The 23,375-nt window shown below is 44.0% G+C and overlaps 1 protein-coding gene across 4 annotated transcripts in view; it reads right to left on the reverse strand.

Moving 5' to 3' along the window:
- Positions 1–23,375, reverse strand: part of WDR7 (WD repeat domain 7) — a 516,060-nt gene that overhangs the window by 194,260 nt on the left and 298,425 nt on the right. For all 4 annotated transcript variants that reach the window (XM_068251301.1, XM_068251300.1, XM_068251299.1 and 1 more), the window contains one exon: positions 16,607–16,828. In XM_068251301.1, the coding sequence (XP_068107402.1) occupies positions 16,607–16,828 (222 nt within the window). The remainder of the gene's footprint in view (positions 1–16,606; positions 16,829–23,375) is intronic.

Genomic DNA, 23,375 nt, shown 5'->3' on the forward strand with positions numbered 1-23,375 from the left:
AGGATGGCTATATCATGGAAGGTGGGGGAGGAAATAAGAAGAGAGGTGGAGTGATGGAACATAGAGGAGGAATATGAAGGATGGCTATATCATGGAAGATGGGGGAGGAAATAAGAAGAGAAGTGGAGTGATGGAACATAGAGGAGGAATATGAAGGATGGCTATATCATGGAAGGTGGGGGAGGAAATAAGAAGAGAGGTGGAGTGATGGAACATAGAGGAGGAATATGAAGGATGGCTATATCATGGAAGGTGGGGGAGGAAATAAGAAGAGAGGTGGAGTGATGGAACATAGAGGAGGAATCTGAAGGATGGCTATATCATGGAAGATGGGGGAGGAAATAAGAAGAGAGGTAGAGTGATGGAACATAGAGGAGGAATATGAAGGATGGCTATATCATGGAAGGTGGGGGAGGAAATAAAAAGAGAAGTGGAGTGATGGAACATAGAGGAGGAATATGAAGGATGGCTATATCATGGAAGGTGGGGGAGGAAATAAGAAGAGAAGTGGAGTGATGGAACATAGAGGAGGAATCTGAAGGATGGCTATATCATGGAAGGTGGGGGAGGAAATAAGAAGAGAGGTGGAGTGATGGAACATAGAGGAGGAATATGAAGGATGGCTATATCATGGAAGATGGGGGAGGAAATAAGAAGAGAAGTGGAGTGATGGAACATAGAGGAGGAATCTGAAGGATGGCTATATCATGGAAGGTGGGGGAGGAAATAAGAAGAGAGGTGGAGTGATGGAACAGAGGAGGAATATGAAGGATGGCTATATCATGGAAGGTGGGGGAGGAAATAAGAAGAGAGGTGGAGTGATGGAACATAGAGGAGGAATATGAAGGATGGCTATATCATGGAAGATGGGGGAGGAAATAAGAAGAGAGGTGGAGTGATGGAACATAGAGGAGGAATCTGAAGGATGGCTATATCATGGAAGGTGGGGGAGGAAATAAGAAGAGAAGTGGAGTGATGGAACATAGAGGAGGAATATGAAGGATGGCTATATCATGGAAGATGGGGGAGGAAATAAGAAGAGAGGTGGAGTGATGGAACATAGAGGAGGAATATGAAGGATGGCTATATCATGGAAGATGGGGGAGGAAATAAGAAGAGAGGTGGAGTGATGGAACATAGAGGAGGAATCTGAAGGATGGCTATATCATGGAAGGTGGGGGAGGAAATAAGAAGAGAGGTGGAGTGATGGAACATAGAGGAGGAATATGAAGGATGGCTATATCATGGAAGGTGGGGGAGGAAATAAGAAGAGAGGTGGAGTGATGGAACATAGAGGAGGAATATGAAGGATGGCTATATCATGGAAGGTGGGGGAGGAAATAAGAAGAGAGGTGGAGTGATGGAACATAGAGGAGGAATATGAAGGATGGCTATATCATGGAAGGTGGGGGAGGAAATAAGAAGAGAAGTGGAGTGATGGAACATAGAGGAGGAATATGAAGGATGGCTATATCATGGAAGGTGGGGGAGGAAATAAGAAGAGAGGTGGAGTGATGGAACATAGAGGAGGAATATGAAGGATGGCTATATCATGGAAGGTGGGGGAGGAAATAAGAAGAGAGGTGGAGTGATGGAACATAGAGGAGGAATATGAAGGATGGCTATATCATGGAAGGTGGGGGAGGAAATAAGAAGAGAGGTGGAGTGATGGAACATAGAGGAGGAATATGAAGGATGGCTATATCATGGAAGGTGGGGGAGGAAATAAGAAGAGAAGTGGAGTGATGGAACATAGAGGAGGAATCTGAAGGATGGCTATATCATGGAAGATGGGGGAGGAAATAAGAAGAGAAGTGGAGTGATGGAACATAGAGGAGGAATATGAAGGATGGCTATATCATGGAAGATGGGGGAGGAAATAAGAAGAGAGGTGGAGTGATGGAACATAGAGGAGGAATATGAAGGATGGCTATATCATGGAAGATGGGGGAGGAAATAAGAAGAGAGGTGGAGTGATGGAACATAGAGGAGGAATATGAAGGATGGCTATATCATGGAAGATGGGGGAGGAAATAAGAAGAGAGGTGGAGTGATGGAACATAGAGGAGGAATATGAAGGATGGCTATATCATGGAAGGTGGGGGAGGAAATAAGAAGAGAAGTGGAGTGATGGAACATAGAGGAGGAATATGAAGGATGGCTATATCATGGAAGGTGGGGGAGGAAATAAGAAGAGAAGTGGAGTGATGGAACATAGAGGAGGAATATGAAGGATGGCTATATCATGGAAGATGGGGGAGGAAATAAGAAGAGAAGTGGAGTGATGGAACATAGAGGAGGAATATGAAGGATGGCTATATCATGGAAGATGGGGGAGGAAATAAGAAGAGAAGTGGAGTGATGGAACATAGAGGAGGAATATGAAGGATGGCTATATCATGGAAGGTGGGGGAGGAAATAAGAAGAGAGGTGGAGTGATGGAACATAGAGGAGGAATCTGAAGGATGGCTATATCATGGAAGGTGGGGGAGGAAATAAGAAGAGAAGTGGAGTGATGGAACATAGAGGAGGAATATGAAGGATGGCTATATCATGGAAGGTGGGGGAGGAAATAAGAAGAGAGGTGGAGTGATGGAACATAGAGGAGGAATATGAAGGATGGCTATATCATGGAAGGTGGGGGAGGAAATAAGAAGAGAGGTGGAGTGATGGAACATAGAGGAGGAATATGAAGGATGGCTATATCATGGAAGGTGGGGGAGGAAATAAGAAGAGAAGTGGAGTGATGGAACATAGAGGAGGAATCTGAAGGATGGCTATATCATGGAAGGTGGGGGAGGAAATAAGAAGAGAGGTGGAGTGATGGAACATAGAGGAGGAATAAGAAGGATGGCTATATCATGGAAGGTGGGGGAGGAAATAAGAAGAGAAGTGGAGTGATGGAACATAGGAGGAATCTGAAGGATGGCTATATCATGGAAGGTGGGGGAGGAAATAAGAAGAGAGGTGGAGTGATGGAACATAGAGGAGGAATATGAAGGATGGCTATATCATGGAAGGTGGCGGAGGAAATAAGAAGAGAGGTGGAGTGATGGAACATAGAGGAGGAATATGAAGGATGGCTATATCATGGAAGGTGGGGGAGGAAATAAGAAGAGAAGTGGAGTGATGGAACAACAATTAGGAATATGAAGGATGGCTATATCATGGAAGGTGGGGGAGGAAATAAGAAGAGAAGTGGAGTGATGGAACATAGGAGGAATCTGAAGGATGGCTATATCATGGAAGGTGGGGGAGGAAATAAGAAGAGAGGTGGAGTGATGGAACATAGAGGAGGAATATGAAGGATGGCTATATCATGGAAGGTGGGGGAGGAAATAAGAAGAGAAGTGGAGTGATGGAACATAGAGGAGGAATATGAAGGATGGCTATATCATGGAAGGTGGGAGAGGAAATAAGAAGAGAAGTGGAGTGATGGAACATAGAGGAGGAATATGAAGGATGGCTATATCATGGAAGATGGGGGAGGAAATAAGAAGAGAGGTGGAGTGATGGAACATAGAGGAGGAATATGAAGGATGGCTATATCATGGAAGGTGGGGGAGGAAATAAGAAGAGAAGTGGAGTGATGGAACAACAATTAGGAATATGAAGGATGGCTATATCATGGAAGGTGGGGGAGGAAATAAGAAGAGAGGTGGAGTGATGGAACATAGAGGAGGAATATGAAGGATGGCTATATCATGGAAGGTGGGGGAGGAAATAAGAAGAGAAGTGGAGTGATGGAACATAGAGGAGGAATATGAAGGATGGCTATATCATGGAAGGTGGGGGAGGAAATAAGAAGAGAAGTGGAGTGATGGAACATAGAGGAGGAATATGAAGGATGGCTATATCATGGAAGGTGGGGGAGGAAATAAGAAGAGAGGTGGAGTGATGGAACATAGAGGAGGAATATGAAGGATGGCTATATCATGGAAGATGGGGGAGGAAATAAGAAGAGAGGTGGAGTGATGGAACATAGAGGAGGAATATGAAGGATGGCTATATCATGGAAGGTGGGGGAGGAAATAAGAAGAGAAGTGGAGTGATGGAACATAGAGGAGGAATATGAAGGATGGCTATATCATGGAAGATGGGGGAGGAAATAAGAAGAGAAGTAGAGTGATGGAACATAGAGGAGGAATATGAAGGATGGCTATATCATGGAAGATGGGGGAGGAAATAAGAAGAGAAGTGGAGTGATGGAACATAGAGGAGGAATGTGAAGGATGGCTATATCATGGAAGATGGGGGAGGAAATAAGAAGAGAAGTGGAGTGATGGAACATAGAGGAGGAATCTGAAAGATGGCTATATCATGGAAGATGGGGGAGGAAATAAGAAGAGAAGTGGAGTGATGGAACATAGAGGAGGAATATGAAGGATGGCTATATCATGGAAGGTGGGGGAGGAAATAAGAAGAGAGGTGGAGTGATGGAACATAGAGGAGGAATATGAAGGATGGCTATATCATGGAAGATGGGGGAGGAAATAAGAAGAGAGGTGGAGTGATGGAACATAGAGGAGGAATATGAAGGATGGCTATATCATGGAAGATGGGGGAGGAAATAAGAAGAGAAGTGGAGTGATGGAACATAGAGGAGGAATCTGAAGGATGGCTATATCATGGAAGATGGGGGAGGAAATAAGAAGAGAGGTGGAGTGATGGAACATAGAGGAGGAATATGAAGGATGGCTATATCATGGAAGGTGGGGGAGGAAATAAGAAGAGAGGTGGAGTGATGGAACATAGAGGAGGAATCTGAAGGATGGCTATATCATGGAAGATGGGGGAGGAAATAAGAAGAGAAGTAGAGTGATGGAACATAGAGGAGGAATATGAAGGATGGCTATATCATGGAAGATGGGGGAGGAAATAAGAAGAGAAGTGGAGTGATGGAACATAGAGGAGGAATCTGAAGGATGGCTATATCATGGAAGATGGGGGAGGAAATAAGAAGAGAGGTGGAGTGATGGAACATAGAGGAGGAATATGAAGGATGGCTATATCATGGAAGGTGGCGGAGGAAATAAGAAGAGAGGTGGAGTGATGGAACATAGAGGAGGAATATGAAGGATGGCTATATCATGGAAGGTGGGGGAGGAAATAAGAAGAGAAGTGGAGTGATGGAACATAGAGGAGGAATATGAAGGATGGCTATATCATGGAAGGTGGCGGAGGAAATAAGAAGAGAAGTGGAGTGATGGAACATAGAGGAGGAATATGAAGGATGGCTGTATCATGGAAGGTGGGGGAGGAAATAAGAAGAGAGGTGGAGTGATGGAACATAGAGGAGGAATATGAAGGATGGCTATATCATGGAAGATGGGGGAGGAAATAAGAAGAGAGGTGGAGTGATGGAACATAGAGGAGGAATCTGAAGGATGGCTATATCATGGAAGATGGGGGAGGAAATAAGAAGAGAGGTGGAGTGATGGAACATAGAGGAGGAATATGAAGGATGGCTATATCATGGAAGGTGGGGGAGGAAATAAGAAGAGAGGTGGAGTGATGGAACATAGAGGAGGAATCTGAAGGATGGCTATATCATGGAAGATGGGGGAGGAAATAAGAAGAGAGGTGGAGTGATGGAACATAGAGGAGGAATATGAAGGATGGCTATATCATGGAAGATGGGGGAGGAAATAAGAAGAGAGGTGGAGTGGTGGAACATAGAGGAGGAATATGAAGGATGGCTATATCATGGAAGGTGGGGGAGGAAATAAGAAGAGAAGTGGAGTGATGGAACATAGAGGAGGAATATGAAGGATGGCTATATCATGGAAGATGGGGGAGGAAATAAGAAGAGAGGTGGAGTGATGGAACATAGAGGAGGAATCTGAAGGATGGCTATATCATGGAAGGTGGGGGAGGAAATAAGAAGAGAAGTGGAGTGATGGAACATAGAGGAGGAATATGAAGGATGGCTATATCATGGAAGATGGGGGAGGAAATAAGAAGAGAGGTGGAGTGATGGAACATAGAGGAGGAATATGAAGGATGGCTATATCATGGAAGGTGGGGGAGGAAATAAGAAGAGAAGTGGAGTGATGGAACATAGAGGAGGAATATGAAGGATGGCTATATCATGGAAGGTGGGGGAGGAAATAAGAAGAGAAGTGGAGTGATGGAACATAGAGGAGGAATATGAAGGATGGCTATATCATGGAAGATGGGGGAGGAAATAAGAAGAGAAGTGGAGTGATGGAACATAGAGGAGGAATATGAAGGATGGCTATATCATGGAAGATGGGGGAGGAAATAAGAAGAGAAGTGGAGTGATGGAACATAGAGGAGGAATCTGAAGGATGGCTATATCATGGAAGGTGGGGGAGGAAATAAGAAGAGAAGTGGAGTGATGGAACATAGAGGAGGAATATGAAGGATGGCTATATCATGGAAGGTGGGGGAGGAAATAAGAAGAGAAGGTGGAGTGATGGAACATAGAGGAGGAATATGAAGGATGGCTATATCATGGAAGGTGGGGGGAGGAAATAAGAAGAGAGGTGGAGTGATGGAACATAGAGGAGGAATATGAAGGATGGCTATATCATGGAAGGTGGGGGAGGAAATAAGAAGAGAAGTGGAGTGATGGAACATAGAGGAGGAATCTGAAGGATGGCTATATCATGGAAGGTGGGGGAGGAAATAAGAAGAGAGGTGGAGTGATGGAACATAGAGGAGGAATATGAAGGATGGCTATATCATGGAAGGTGGGGGAGGAAATAAGAAGAGAAGTGGAGTGATGGAACATAGGAGGAATCTGAAGGATGGCTATATCATGGAAGGTGGGGGAGGAAATAAGAAGAGAGGTGGAGTGATGGAACATAGAGGAGGAATATGAAGGATGGCTATATCATGGAAGGTGGCGGAGGAAATAAGAAGAGAGGTGGAGTGATGGAACATAGAGGAGGAATATGAAGGATGGCTATATCATGGAAGGTGGGGGAGGAAATAAGAAGAGAAGTGGAGTGATGGAACAACAATTAGGAATATGAAGGATGGCTATATCATGGAAGGTGGGGGAGGAAATAAGAAGAGAAGTGGAGTGATGGAACATAGGAGGAATCTGAAGGATGGCTATATCATGGAAGGTGGGGGAGGAAATAAGAAGAGAGGTGGAGTGATGGAACATAGAGGAGGAATATGAAGGATGGCTATATCATGGAAGATGGGGGAGGAAATAAGAAGAGAGGTGGAGTGATGGAACATAGAGGAGGAATATGAAGGATGGCTATATCATGGAAGGTGGGGGAGGAAATAAGAAGAGAAGTGGAGTGATGGAACAACAATTAGGAATATGAAGGATGGCTATATCATGGAAGGTGGGGGAGGAAATAAGAAGAGAGGTGGAGTGATGGAACATAGAGGAGGAATATGAAGGATGGCTATATCATGGAAGGTGGGGGAGGAAATAAGAAGAGAAGTGGAGTGATGGAACATAGAGGAGGAATATGAAGGATGGCTATATCATGGAAGATGGGGGAGGAAATAAGAAGAGAAGTAGAGTGATGGAACATAGAGGAGGAATATGAAGGATGGCTATATCATGGAAGATGGGGGAGGAAATAAGAAGAGAAGTGGAGTGATGGAACATAGAGGAGGAATGTGAAGGATGGCTATATCATGGAAGATGGGGGAGGAAATAAGAAGAGAAGTGGAGTGATGGAACATAGAGGAGGAATCTGAAAGATGGCTATATCATGGAAGATGGGGGAGGAAATAAGAAGAGAAGTGGAGTGATGGAACATAGAGGAGGAATATGAAGGATGGCTATATCATGGAAGGTGGGGGAGGGAAATAAGAAGAGAGGTGGAGTGATGGAACATAGAGGAGGAATATGAAGGATGGCTATATCATGGAAGATGGGGAGGAAATAAGAAGAGAGTGGAGTGATGGAACATAGAGGAGGAATATGAAGGATGGCTATATCATGGAAGATGGGGGAGGAAATAAGAAGAGAAGTGGAGTGATGGAACATAGAGGAGGAATCTGAAGGATGGCTATATCATGGAAGATGGGGGAGGAAATAAGAAGAGAGGTGGAGTGATGGAACATAGAGGAGGAATATGAAGGATGGCTATATCATGGAAGGTGGGGGAGGAAATAAGAAGAGAGGTGGAGTGATGGAACATAGAGGAGGAATCTGAAGGATGGCTATATCATGGAAGATGGGGGAGGAAATAAGAAGAGAAGTGGAGTGATGGAACATAGAGGAGGAATATGAAGGATGGCTATATCATGGAAGATGGGGGAGGAAATAAGAAGAGAAGTGGAGTGATGGAACATAGAGGAGGAATCTGAAGGATGGCTATATCATGGAAGATGGGGGAGGAAATAAGAAGAGAGGTGGAGTGGATGGAACATAGAGGAGGAATATGAAGGATGGCTATATCATGGAAGGTGGCGGAGGAAATAAGAAGAGAGGTGGAGTGATGGAACATAGAGGAGGAATATGAAGGATGGCTATATCATGGAAGGTGGGGGAGGAAATAAGAAGAGAAGTGGAGTGATGGAACATAGAGGAGGAATATGAAGGATGGCTATATCATGGAAGGTGGCGGAGGAAATAAGAAGAGAAGTGGAGTGATGGAACATAGAGGAGGAATATGAAGGATGGCTGTATCATGGAAGGTGGGGGAGGAAATAAGAAGAGAGGTGGAGTGATGGAACATAGAGGAGGAATATGAAGGATGGCTATATCATGGAAGATGGGGGAGGAAATAAGAAGAGAGGTGGAGTGATGGAACATAGAGGAGGAATCTGAAGGATGGCTATATCATGGAAGATGGGGGAGGAAATAAGAAGAGAGGTGGAGTGATGGAACATAGAGGAGGAATATGAAGGATGGCTATATCATGGAAGGTGGGGGAGGAAATAAGAAGAGAGGTGGAGTGATGGAACATAGAGGAGGAATCTGAAGGATGGCTATATCATGGAAGATGGGGGAGGAAATAAGAAGAGAGGTGGAGTGATGGAACATAGAGGAGGAATATGAAGGATGGCTATATCATGGAAGATGGGGGAGGAAATAAGAAGAGAGGTGGAGTGGTGGAACATAGAGGAGGAATATGAAGGATGGCTATATCATGGAAGGTGGGGGAGGAAATAAGAAGAGAGGTGGAGTGATGGAACATAGAGGAGGAATATGAAGGATGGCTATATCATGGAAGATGGGGGAGGAAATAAGAAGAGAGGTGGAGTGATGGAACATAGAGGAGGAATATGAAGGAAGGCTATATCATGGAAGGTGGGGGAGGAAATAAGAAGAGAAGTGGAGTGATGGAACAGAGGAGGAATCTGAAGGATGGCTATATCATGGAAGGTGGGGGAGGAAATAAGAAGAGAGGTGGAGTGATGGAACATAGAGGAGGAATATGAAGGATGGCTATATCATGGAAGATGGGGGAGGAAATAAGAAGAGAGGTGGAGTGATGGAACATAGAGGAGGAATATGAAGGATGGCTATATCATGGAAGGTGGGGGAGGAAATAAGAAGAGAAGTGGAGTGATGGAACATAGAGGAGGAATATGAAGGATGGCTATATCATGGAAGATGGGGGAGGAAATAAGAAGAGAGGTGGAGTGATGGAACATAGAGGAGGAATCTGAAGGATGGCTATATCATGGAAGGTGGGGGAGGAAATAAGAAGAGAAGTGGAGTGATGGAACATAGAGGAGGAATATGAAGGATGGCTATATCATGGAAGATGGGGGAGGAAATAAGAAGAGAGGTGGAGTGATGGAACATAGAGGAGGAATATGAAGGATGGCTATATCATGGAAGGTGGGGGAGGAAATAAGAAGAGAAGTGGAGTGATGGAACATAGAGGAGGAATATGAAGGATGGCTATATCATGGAAGGTGGAGGAGGAAATAAGAAGAGAGGTGGAGTGATGGAACATAGAGGAGGAATATGAAGGATGGCTATATCATGGAAGGTGGGGGAGGAAATAAGAAGAGAAGTGGAGTGATGGAACATAGAGGAGGAATATGAAGGATGGCTATATCATGGAAGGTGGGGGAGGAAATAAGAAGAGAAGTGGAGTGATGGAACATAGAGGAGGAATATGAAGGATGGCTATATCATGGAAGATGGGGGAGGAAATAAGAAGAGAGGTGGAGTGATGGAACATAGAGGAGGAATATGAAGGATGGCTATATCATGGAAGGTGGGAGAGGAAATAAGAAGAGAAGTGGAGTGATGGAACATAGAGGAGGAATATGAAGGATGGCTATATCATGGAAGATGGGGGAGGAAATAAGAAGAGAGGTGGAGTGATGGAACATAGAGGAGGAATATGAAGGATGGCTATATCATGGAAGGTGGGGGAGGAAATAAGAAGAGAAGTGGAGTGATGGAACATAGAGGAGGAATCTGAAGGATGGCTATATCATGGAAGGTGGGGGAGGAAATAAGAAGAGAAGTGGAGTGATGGAACATAGAGGAGGAATCTATAAGATTAGCTAGGTATTTGCCTGCTTTGTTGCTGCTAGAATATTTAGTGGAGTTGGTTCTCCTCAAATCAGCTTCATATTTATACAGGAGTAAATTCTTTAGTTCTTGTTTACAGTCATATAATTGTTTATTTATGAGGGGATCTTGGGATTTTTTGTGTTGTTTTTCGAGGTCCTGTAGTCTGGATAAGATGTTTAGGTAAGTCTGTTGTCTTTCCCTTTTTATTTTGGCACTATGCTGTAAATATAGGCCTCTGATATAGGCTTTGTGGGCTGACCAAATGGTGGATTTTGCTATTTCAGGCGTATTATTGATATTGAAAAATTCCTGTATATGGTCTTTAAAGGTTGGGACAAGGTCTAGCTTGGAAATAATGGAATAGTTCATTCTCCATGTTTTGGGTCTGTTAGTGAAGGTGGCATTCCTGATAGACATTTGTATTGGTGCGTGGTCCGACCACGTTATGCTGCCTATTGTGGCTTCTTCTACTGATTGTAAGATGTTTCTGTCCGTCAGAAAATAATCAATGCGAGAGTACGATCGGTGTACTGTAGAGTAGTGTGAGTAATCTCTTTCTGTTGTATGTAAAATTCTCCATGGATCTAATAGACCATGCCATTTCAGTACTTTGTCTAATAAAGTGAGGTGGGTGGTGGCCTTAGCTGTGGAGTCTAGTTTTGTAATGCATGCATTAAAGTCTCCACCTATTACAAGGTGGCCCTGTTTAATGTTCTCAACCTTGCGTAGTAATTTATTAAGGAATCTTTTTTGTGAGGCGTTCGGTGCATATAATGTTACTATGGTGTATGTCTGATTATTAATCTGACCGATAAATATAATGAATCTGCCTTCATCATCTACAGTAATTGAGATAGGATCAACCTTAACATCTTTCTGAAAGGCTAAAAGTACTCCTCTCTTCTTCTTGTTACAGGTACTATGGTATATGAGAGGGTAATGGGGAGATGTACAATATTTAGAGTCCTTCTGCAATAAATGAGTCTCTTGTGCCATTAAAATGTGGGCTCCTTGTGATTGGGCGTCTTTCCATAACATCCTTCTCTTGAATGCCGAGTTAAGGCCACGAGTGTTAATTGAGTAAAGTTTTAAGTATTGTTCATACGCCATTCTGACCAATTTAAGCTTGCATTGCTTACATATAGTATAGTGGACTGCAGTGTTATCTTAGACAATATGATCTTGCGAGAATAGAAAGTGATGAACATTCTAATAACAACGTATTTAACAACTAAAAACATCAACATAGTAGATAATAGGTAATAAATGTAGAAACAAGTTCACTTCTACACTGTGTGTGGGGAGAGGCAATAATCAAAATTGCGCAATGCTTGCAATTGCAGGCAGTAAAGGAGCAGAACATACACTTGGCCTGGATCGGCATGCGTTTCCGTGCTATCTTCAGGTATTGTTCCTATGGGGGATGATATTTCCCTGGTTGGGTTGCGGTTTGGCCGCATATGTGGTATCCTCTTGTATTTGGATCTTTAGTTGTTTAAGTATTTTCCTTCCCGCTTCTGGTGTTGAGATTGTATATTGCTTGCTATGCACTGTGAATAAAAGTTTAGTGGGGAAGCCCCATTTGTAGATGATCTGCGCATCTCTTAAGGCTTTTGTCACCGGTTGTAGCGCTCTTCTTTGTTGTAGTGTGGACTGCGAAAGGTCCGAGTAGAGTGATATTTTGGAGTAGGGTTCTGGTAAGGCACCCATTTTCCTGAGAGCTAGTAGAAGATTTTCTTTGATTTGATAAAATAAGAAACGCACAATAACGTCTCTGGGTATGTGGTCAGCTAGGTGTGTAGGTTTGGCTAAGCGGTGCACTCTATCAATAGTGAGTTCTATTGCTGTTGCTTCTGGTAAGGTAGCTTTAGCAAGAGAAGTGACATATGCTCTCAGATCTCTTTGTGATACTGACTCTGGTATGCCTCTTAATTTGAGGTTGTTCCTTCTAGAACGGTCTTCCTGGTCAGTCGATTTCGTTTTGAGCCATGCTATGTCTTTTGTGTGCTGCTCTGTGGTATCTACCATTACATTATGCTGATTAACCAGATCAGTGATTTTGTTTTCACTTAGATCTACTCTGTATGTTAATTCAGAAATGTCTCTTTGCATAGAAGCATTGATAGCAGTAAAGTCTGCCACTAAGGAGGTTTTGAAAGATAACAAAAGTTCCTTTATGTATTCCTGTGATGCAGGCTGACTTGTGGCTGGGAACGCTGTGATGTCTATATTGTTCACAGAGGTGGCTGTGCTGTGGTGTGAGTCAGGGCCTACCTTCTGGGTGTTGCTGTTATCCAGACGTGGACGAGATCTAGCTGGGCTGTTTGTTGGTGAGGATTCCGTGTCCAGCTCCGGTAGGGAGGTGAGTTCATCTGGAGCATTTTCCGTGCTTCCCTTGTTGCTATTTGTAGCGGTGAGCGAGCGGGCTGGGAGCGGAGGCTGTGATGACGCTGCAGCGCCATCTTGATTCCTCTGTGTAGAGCGCTGTGACTTCTCATTGAAGAAGTCTGTTAGTTTTTTGGGTCTCAGCGCTTGTTGTTTCCTTTTATTGTTGGTGCCCGCTTCTGTGTCCATCTCCTCCTGCATTTTTGAGCAGTTTGTGTGCTGATAGCACCGCTTTTAGCCGCTTATGATGTGCCGATCCTAGGAGCTCAGGAGTCAAGCAGCCTTCCTGGTCTCCGTCGTGGCCACGCCCCCCCATAGAGGAGGAATCTGAAGGATGGCTATATCATGGAAGGTGGGGGAGGAAATAAGAAGAGAAGTGGAGTGATGGAACATAGAGGAGGAATATGAAGGATGGCTATATCATGGAAGGTGGGGGAGGAAATAAGAAGAGAAGTGGAGTGATGGAACATAGAGGAGGAATCTGAAGGATAGCTATATCATGGAAGATGGGGGAGGAAATAAGAAGAGAAGTGGAGTGATGGAACATAGAGGAGGAATATGAAGGATGGCTATATCATGGAAGGTGGGGGAGGAAATAAGAAGAGAAGTGGAGTGATGGAACATGGAGGAGGAATATGAAGGATGGCTATATCATGGAAGATGGGGGAGGAAATAAGAAGAGAAGTGGAGTGATGGAACATAGAGGAGGAATATGAAGGATGGCTATATCATGGAAGGTGGGGGAGGAAATAAGAAGAGAAGTGGAGTGATGGAACATAGAGGAGGAATATGAAGGATGGCTATATCATGGAAGGTGGGGGAGGAAATAAGAAGAGAGGTGGAGTGATGGAACATAGAGGAGGAATATGAATGAGAGTTAAATGATGGAGCACGTAGGAGGAAATATAAAGAAGGGTGGAGTTATAGAACATGGAGGAAGAAATATGAAGAAGGGTGGTGCTATGGAACATGAAGAAGGGTGGAGTTATGGAACATGAAGAAGGGTGGGGTTATGAAACATGGTGGAGGAAATATGAAGAAGGGAAGAGTGACAGAACCAGGAGGAGGCATATGAAGGAATGATGGTAGCCTAATGGATAGCGCTCTCGCCTAGCAGCGCTGAGGTTCGTATCCCAGCCAGGGCAGTACCAGTAAGGAGTTTGTATGTTCTCCCCGTGTCTGTGTGGGTTTCCTCTGGGCACTTTGGTTTCCCCCACATCCCAAGAACATACAGAGAAGTTAATTGGCTTCCCCTAATTTGGCCCTAGACTATGATACATACACTGCATGATACATACATAGACATGTGCCTATGGTGGGGATAAGATTGTGAGCCCCTGAGGGACAGGTAAGTGACAAGACAATATACTCTGTACAGCACTGCGGAAGATGTTGGCACTATATAAATACTAAATAACAGTGATAAAGAAGGGTGGAGTGATGGAAAAGGTAGGAGCAAATATGAAGAAGGGTGGAGTGACAGAACCAGGAGGATGACTATGAAGGAACAATGGAGGATAATTATGAAGAAGGGTGGAGAGACAGAACCAGGAGGATGACTATGAAGGAACAATGGAGGATAATTATGAAGAAGGGTGGAGTGACAGAACCAGGAGGATGACTATGAAGGACAATGGAGGATAATTATGAAGAGGGGTGGAGAGACAGAACCAGGAGGATGACTATGAAGGAATGGAATGGTGGAAGAGGAAAAGGAATTTGAGGTGAGATAAGAGAACATTGGGAAGGAGTACAGTTGATAGTGGAATGATAAAACACAAAGCTGGAATATGAATAATGACGGAATACTCGGGCAAGAGCTCATGCTGGAGGACACTGGAGAAAGGAGGTGCGACAGAACAGCCTCCGGCTCCGATTGAATTTTCTCGCCGCCAAATAAACAAATTCTGAACTTGGCGATTCATTTACGGAGATGAATGACACAAGCACCGGAGCCTGCCGGGATGTGGGAATAATAATGTTATGACACATGTAAAGTGAAATCAAACCCCGTCACTCAAACGCCGGGAAGGAAAAAACAAGCAGCCAAGCGTTCCGGAGACGAGCGCGTTTCGCGAGCTGCAGAGATTATAAATGTCACGTCGCTCCATTTAATCCACGCGTAATGTATCTGAAATTAAAAGGGCAGCCAAGCACAAACGGTGCTGCCGCCGCGGCCAACAACAATGCTACGAGACGGGCTTTTCAATTATTTGCATCAATTCACAAATGTGCGCTCTATCCCTCCCCTAATATTAGACCAAATCAATGCCAGCTTGTTTTGTTTTTTTATATATAAATCCTATGATTCCATATCCGTAATTACACCAGCACCTGACTGCGGAGATGCGGGGAGAACAATAGGAAGAGACGACTGGACCTCAGAGTGACACAACATGGCCGCCACGTCTGATGGATGGAGATGGTTAGTATTACAATTACAGGCTGCCAGGGTTGCCTCCAGGGCTACATGTGTAGCGAGCGGTGTAATGCAAGCCTCGGCAATACAACATGCAGGAAATAAGCATGGTGGCTTCTACTCTATACGGTTACAGTAAAGCTCTTATATTAAAATATTCATGCAAGGAGTGTGGATTTGTAACGATAACATAATAACCGTTGTGGTAGATTGCTCTGTTATATACAGTCAAACAAATAACAAAAATGAAATGAAAATTGGAGCAGGTTAGGCTGGGGTGGGAGGTTGGTGGGTCGAGGTTAGTGTTTCGCATCAGGGGAAGTAGGTTAGTGTTAGGCACTGTAGAGAATAGGTTAGTGTTAGGCAGATGAGAAGGGAGGTTAGTGTTAGGCAGATGATAAGGGAGGTTAGTGTTAGGCAGAGGAGAGGGTAGGTTAGTGTTAAGCATTGGAGAGAGTAGGTTAGTGTTAGGCAGAGGAAAGGCTGCCGCTGGCTGGATCACCTGTTTGTGGTGAGTAGAGGTTAGTGTTAGGCAGAGGAAAGAGGAGGTTAGTGTTAGGCAGAGGAGAGAGGAGGTAAGTGTTTTTTAAAGGAGAGGGGTGGTTAGTATTAGGCAGAAGAGAGGGTGGCTTATAGCATTAGGCAGAGGAGAGGGGAGGTTAGTGTTAGGCAGAAGAGAGGGTGGCTTATAGCATTAGGCAGAGGAGAGGGGAGGTTAGTGTTAGGCAGAAGAGAGGGGAGGTTAGTGTTGAGCAGAGGAGAGGGGGAGGTTAGTACTAGACAGAGAAGAGAGGGGGTGAGTGTTAGGCAGAGGAGAGGGAGAGGTTTGTATTAGGAGAGGAGATGGTAGGTTAGTGTTAGGAGAGAGGAGGTTAGTATTGGACAGACGAGAGGGGAGGTTAGTATTAGGCAGAGGAGAGGGAAGTTTAGTATTGGACAGAGGAGAGGAGGGGTTAGTGTTAGCCATAGGAGAGGGGAGGTTAGTGTTGGGCAAAGGGGGGGGGGGGGTTGTGTTAGGAGAGGAGATGGTAGGTTACTGTCAGGCAGAGGACAATGGAAGGTAAATGTAATGCAGAGGAGAGGAGAGGGGAGGTTAGTATTGGACAGACGAGAGGGGAGGTTAGTGTTAGGAGAGGTTAGTGTAAACCAGAGGGGAGGTTAGTGTAAAGCAGAGGAGAGGGGAATGAGCACCGCTGGCCAGATCAGCTGTTTTGTGCCAAATCTGCGGTGGACGGGCTAATGTGTAAGCACCAAATTTAGTTTCTCTGTATAAAGCCAAATAAGCTTTCAGGCCAGGCCATTGGAGGAACCGATGTACTTACAGGTATGTCGAGCCAGAGAATAGTTGGAGCCGCCAGTAGTCAGGCCGAATCCCTCTGGAATCTGGCTAGAACTGCGTGGTCTAGTTAACAATTTGGGGGGTTCAATCTCTGCCCCAAATTCTGCTCCAACCACCCCCAGCAGGACAATGGCGGTGGCTTGCTTCCTCCTCTCCTCGTACGAAGGTGCTGCTTTCTTCAGTGGTGGAAGGTTGGAAAGACAACCTACAAATAAAGAACCACATGTTGAGTTGAAAAAGGCAGTAATATTTTTTTCCCTCTAAACCCTTCCACTTAACCCTAACTTCAGTCTAGTTTTAGTCTACCACAAGTAAAAAGTAACAGAGTAGTGAATCCAATGTATTCAGGGCCGGTTCTAGACTTTTTGCTGCCTGAGGCCCCGATTTGGAATGATCGCACTGCAACCAACAATTTACTCTGCCTCATTTAATGTACTCACATGACATGCTGCAGCGCAACACAATAGCACACTGGCTGGCTGTGAGTCTGTGACAAACAAACTGCTCACCCTCAGCCACTCCCATTCCTGCTATTTTCATGCCTCCCCTCTCCTCACTCACTGTCAGACTCCTCACACAGCACAACGAGCTGCTTTTCCCCAATGATGACCCCTTCACCTCAATCTCCTCCTACTGGTTAGTGTAAACATACAATATAAACATGCTGCCCTTGTGATCTTGGTGTCCGATGTAAATGTTTCACCTCCTTTCTTAAAAGAACCAGCCCTGAATGTATTACAAAAGCTATACTACTGGTGAAGCAACATTGTCCAAATCAAACACTTCCTGAGCAAAGATTCAAATATGATGAAATCCCCACAGACACAGTTAAAAAAAAAAAAAAATGCCCTGATCACAGCACATGGCGTAAATGGTTCTGTGAATTATGCAAAGACAATAGTATAAACAAATACAAATAATAATCATAATAATAATTGTCTAGTATTGGGGAGCAAAAGCGAGCCTGTCTGGTTCAATTCAACAAGAGTTTCTGTGGCATAAGTTGTTGCAGAACTTATTGCTGACCATGAGTCAAACCATGCAATGCATCTCAGCCTGCTAGGCAAACAGTGGCGTATTTAGAGGGATGCAGGCATGGCTTGTGCCATGTCTGCTCCTGTGCCGCCATACCTAAAGCTGCCATTTCCCTTGAGGGTGGTCGATCCTAGCTTTATACTGTCCAGATGTGTCCGTTACCCTTACTGTTTATCTATCTTTGTGTGATCTTCAACTCAGATCTATATTATAATATGAAAGCCTGAAGAAGGGCATATACCCGAAACAAGCCGGCCATCTCGCCTAAACAATTATACAAACCTTTTACTATCCCCTAAGCGTTTGTGGAACGGACTCTTATTATTATTATTATTATTGGAAGGATGTATTTATCACTATTGAAGTTTTTTTTTGTCAACTTTTTGCAATGTTTGCATACTAAAGATATAAAGATTATTTTTGGCTTCACAGAGTACTAATTTCGATGAATCTTATTGGTGCAGTGGAACACCACTAAGGATACTTTGGTTGTTGCAACCTCCCAGAAATTTTCTGAATAATTTTCTTGGATAACGAAATCTGATAACGATAAACATCATTGTCAAACTTGGTTAACGATGAATACCATTTTAAAAACAGATGGCCAATAATAACGAAAATACATTAACGTTAAAAATCGTTACGTAATTCAATAATAAAGCTTAACCCAGCCCTACTCTCACACAGAACCCTCCCCTGGTGATGCCTAAAACTAACCACTCACGTGGTGGCACCTAACACCCCCCTGGTGGTGCCTAATGCTCCTCGGGGTGCCTAACCCTAACCACTCCCCCTGGTGGTGCCTAACCCTAACCACTCCCCCGGGTGGTGCCTAACCCTAACCACTCCCCCTGGTGGTGCCTAACCCTAACCACTCCCCCTGGTGGTGCCTAACCCTAACCACTCCCCCTGGTGGTGCCTAACCCTAACCACTCCCCCTGGTGGTGCCTAACCCTAACCACTCCCTCTGCAGAAACACCCTTTTACACATAAAAATGATAATCTCTTTGAAAATGTAAAATCTTTACATGCAAACGAAATAATATTACAAAAACTGTTGCAAGCTTCTAAAGTTGCAAACTTCTAAAACGATAACATACTCCAAAAACTTTAATGTTCTAATGTTAATGATATTTATTGGGCGCCCTTTTTTTCACCGTATTAACGATAATTGCATTAGAGTCTATAGTGGCTCCCTTTTCGTCCACCTTCAGCCGGCACCCTTTTTTCCTGCTACCATAAGATGGGCGCCAACCTTGACCTTGGGCAATCACACCCAACCACTAGTTATCCTTCTCTTGACATCTCATAGGAGGTATGGGCCACTGCATTCTGGGAACACCCCACCAGCCAAGACATTTTTGGAAATGCTCTGAGGTAGTCATCACAATTTGGCTTCGTAAATATCCTCTCAGACTCTAAAGCCTGGTACACACACACATTCAACTTCTATTGGTCAATGATAACATCTCCATGTAGTATGAGGACCAATAGATTTTTAATACTATGAGCAGATTGCGAAGGTAAATCCTAATACTACATGGACATGGTAAAATTTGCCAATCAAATTTGGATGGGTGAATAATTTATACACAGGTAGTCTCCAATTTATGAACGATCCGCTGATATGAACGGTCCGAAAATTTGAAATGTGATCTTGTGGGAGCGAGTAAAAACAAATTCAAAATTCAAAAAATTAAGATTTTTTTTTAAAACTGGTAAAATGTGGTATACTGAGGGTACAGGGGGAGAGAGGTGATAGAGAAAAGGGGGGCAGAGGTGGCATAGAGGGGGACACTGAAAGGTAATGGAGAACGGAGGTGACACACAGGGGGACACTGTCACACTGGAGGTAAAAAGAAGGGCTCAAACGAAGTACAGGGGACAGAGATGGCCCAGTGTTCTGACTTATAGACAGATTCAGGTTAAAGGACAACTGAAGTAAGAGTGATATGGAAGCTGTCATATTTATTTCCTTTTAATCAACACCAGTTACCTGGCTGTCCTGCTTATCCTCTACCTCTAAAGCCCCATCTACACGATACGATTCTTTGTATGATTCAATTACGATTCTATTTACGCTCCGACTAAATACGACATGTCCGATTGCACAATGACAATTTGCAATGGCAAAACGAATTGAATCCCGATCGGACATGTCGGATTTAATCGGATCGTAAATAGAATCGGTATCGAATCGTACAAAGAATCGTATCGTGTATATGGGGCTTAATACTGTCAGCCATAGACTCTGAACAAGCATGCAACCGATTAGGTGTTTTTGACATTATTGTCAGATCTGACAAGATTAGCCCAATGCTTGTTTTTGTTGTTATTCAAACACTACTCCACCCAAATCGATCAGCAGGGCTGCCAGGGAACTGGCATTGTTTAAAAGAAAATAGATATGGCAGCCTCCATATTCTTCTCACTTCAGTTGTCCTTTAAGAACTAACCTAACAGTTCCTATCTTGTTTGTTAAAGAGAATCTGTATTGTTAAAATCGCACAAAAGTAAACATACCAGTGCGTTAGGGGACATCTACTATTACCCTCTGTCACAATTTCGCAGCTCCTCGCCGCATTAAAAGTGGTTAAAAACAGTTTTAAAAAGTTTGTTTATAAACAAACAAAATGGCCACCAAAACAGGAAGTAAGATGATGTACAGTATGTCCACACATAGAAAATACATCCATACACAAGCAGGCTGTATACACCCTTTTTTTGAATCTCAAGAGATCATTGTGTGTTTCTTTCCGCCTTCTCATGCACTGAAGTTTCAGGCTGCTCGTTTCTTCCTACAAACAGATTTGCCCTTGTCTAATTCCTCAGTATGTGAAAGCCCAGCCAGCTCAGAGGACGATTTATCCAGCTTGTAAAAGATAAGAGAGAAGCTGCTCTAATCCTAAATAACACACAGGCAGTGTGCATAGAGGGGCCTGGAAGGGGGAGTTCATAGCAGAACCACAATACTGAAGAACTTGGCAGCCTTCCAGACACAGGCTGACAAGTCTGACAGGGGAAAGATACATTGATTTATTACAGAGACAGTGATAGTATAAAGTGCTGCAGTAAGCCAGAACACATTAGAATAGCTTTTGGAACTTGTAGGATGATAAAAAACAGGATGCAATTTTTGTTACGGAGTCTCTTTAAAGAGGAGCTGTCAGCCATAAAAAAAACATATATAAGTAGATACTTGCTCTACTTACATAACATATGTATTAAACTGTCCACGTTTTGATTTTAGTGATTTTTCTACAGTAAAAAAAAAAAGAGAAAATCCTTCTTAGCATTTCCTATTTTAAGTGTGGCTATTTTGAAGCCAATCCTGATGTCATTTCATCCCCCACTCTCCTCTGCCTGGTTGTGTATGCATTGCCCACCCTCCACTATAGAAAGTGCATTGTCTCAGCATGAGAAATATTGGCCAATCAGAGAGGAACAGAGGTGTGGGAAGTGAAAACAGGAGGGAAAGAGGCTTCAACCAATCAGGCTGCATTAGTTAAGTCTGAGGCGGAAGTAGAGAAGCAAAAAAGGACAACCCAGCATGCCCTGCAACTTCCTTTTTGTGTACCAAATAAGAGTCGGGAATGACCATTTATCAACAATGGGATTTATAACTTTTGGATTGCCTGGTTAGCATCCTTATTACTTGTTTACCAGATAAAAATAAAGAATTGAGTTTTGATTTTCATGGCTGTGCAGTCGGAGTCGAGGAGTCGGAGCGATTTTGGGTATCTGGAGTCGGAGTTGGTGGATTCATAAACTGAGGAGTCGGAGTCGGATGATTTTTGTACGGACTCCACAGCCCTGTTGATTTTATGCCCAATAGTTACACTTTAACAGGGGACTGTATACGGTATATCATACACACGCACAGCGTAAAGCAAAACAAACACACAGCATTACATTATTTACTGAGCACACTTAAACTGTCCCTATAGTATTGTTATTCCTACATCCCGTAGGATTTAAGGACCCCCCTCTTCCCCTGCATTAATGGGGTCAAACATAAGCAGTTCAGCAGTCATGAAATATGGTTTGACTTGCGGCGGCTGATGCTACAACACGGCAGGCTGGGCCCAGGAAAGGCGGCCCGTGCCTCCCCCTCCCTTCAGCCACGAGCATCATGCCCCATAACAATAGTTCAAAGGGAGAGATCCATTGTGTGGCCAGCTCTGATTGTTCTGTCAGCTGACCTCTGCAGAGAGGGAATTGCTAACCGCCATTGCCTGTTCCCCCGGCTGACAAATGAGTGATCCCGGCACACACCATCCACTCTCTCTAAAGTCCAGGTGCACTCGGGACGCAAGGGGCCCGGTGTGACATCTCAGATCAAGATGAATTGGCGCAAACTCCTGATCCGAGATTGTTTTATACCATTTCATTTAGTTTCTCCCCCTGCTTGGATGAGCACAGCTCTGGTTATAGATTTCTATTCTAATGTGGCGGAGCGGGCTCTGAAAGAAGCCAATGAAGCAGATGCTGGAGTAAGGGGGGACTGCGGGGATACTGATCAATAGGGAAGGCACTGACCCCGCGCGCTCTGACTCTGCAACAGCCACACTGCCCAGTCGGTAGGAGAACACATGTGCGACTTCCAGTAGGAAATAAAGCAGCGGGCACACTTGCTACTGAACTTTTCCCTGCTGCTCTTCTCGCACTTTGGGCTGCCCTGCTGTAATATTTATGCCTGCCTGAAAACCAGCCGAAGCCAATGGCAGATGTGAAGGCTCAGATTTAAAAGTGAACCTGAACCGAGTAAAATGATTTAAAGTAAACACACATGATGCACCTGCAAATGAATATGACATACTTACCACCTTCCGTTTCTGACAAGATTTTGTCAGAACTGAAATAGATCAGTTGCTGTCAGTTATAACTGAATTAACAACTGATGTGCAAGGTAATGTCCATGTTTCCCTATAGCTCAAATGTAAGTATTAGCCCCAGGTAAGTATTGATTTTTGTATTACCATGATCTCTGGTTTCCTTTAAACAGAATTTGCCATAACTACTTCCTGGGGTAAAATATTCCACATTTTATCATCTCTTAAAGAGAATCTGTACTCAAATTCTTACAATAAGAAGCATACCGTTCTATTCATTATGTTCTCCTGGGCCTCTCTGTGCTGTTTCTGCCACTCCCTGATGCAATACTGGCTTGTAATTGCCAGTTTTAGGCAGTGTTTACAAACAAAAGACATGGCTGCTAAAAGCTTGTGATAGGCGGAGAGTAGCTCAGTGTGAGAGTCATACAGAGCTTGGAGGGGGCCTGGAGAGGGTGTGTATAGCTTCTATTCTATCACAAGCAGAGCAGCACATTCCTGCCTGAGTGCCTGAGCCCGACAGAGCCGACAGAGGAAAGAAGATTAGATAACAGAGATAATACAGCCGCTATGCAACTAGGAAAGGCTGCAGTAAGCCAGAGCACATTAGAACAGGTATAGGAACTTATAGGATAGAAGAAATAAGGCTGAACATTTTGTTAGAGTCTCTTTAAAGTGCCCATACATCAGACATACAAGAGACAGATCTCTCATCGAACCTGATCGGAGAGAGCTCTGTTGGGTGCCATAAACGGCAGGCTAATTCCCGATCCATTTCAGCATGAAATCTATCGGGAATTGGCCTTGTGACGCCACCTCGGCTGCTGATTCTCCCCCCCTCCCCCGTGTACACTTTACCTGCCGCTGTCTCTGCACTCCTTCCAG

This window comes from Hyperolius riggenbachi, chromosome 1 (assembly GCF_040937935.1).
Source record: "Hyperolius riggenbachi isolate aHypRig1 chromosome 1, aHypRig1.pri, whole genome shotgun sequence".
NCBI classification, from domain to species: Eukaryota; Metazoa; Chordata; class Amphibia; order Anura; family Hyperoliidae; genus Hyperolius; species Hyperolius riggenbachi.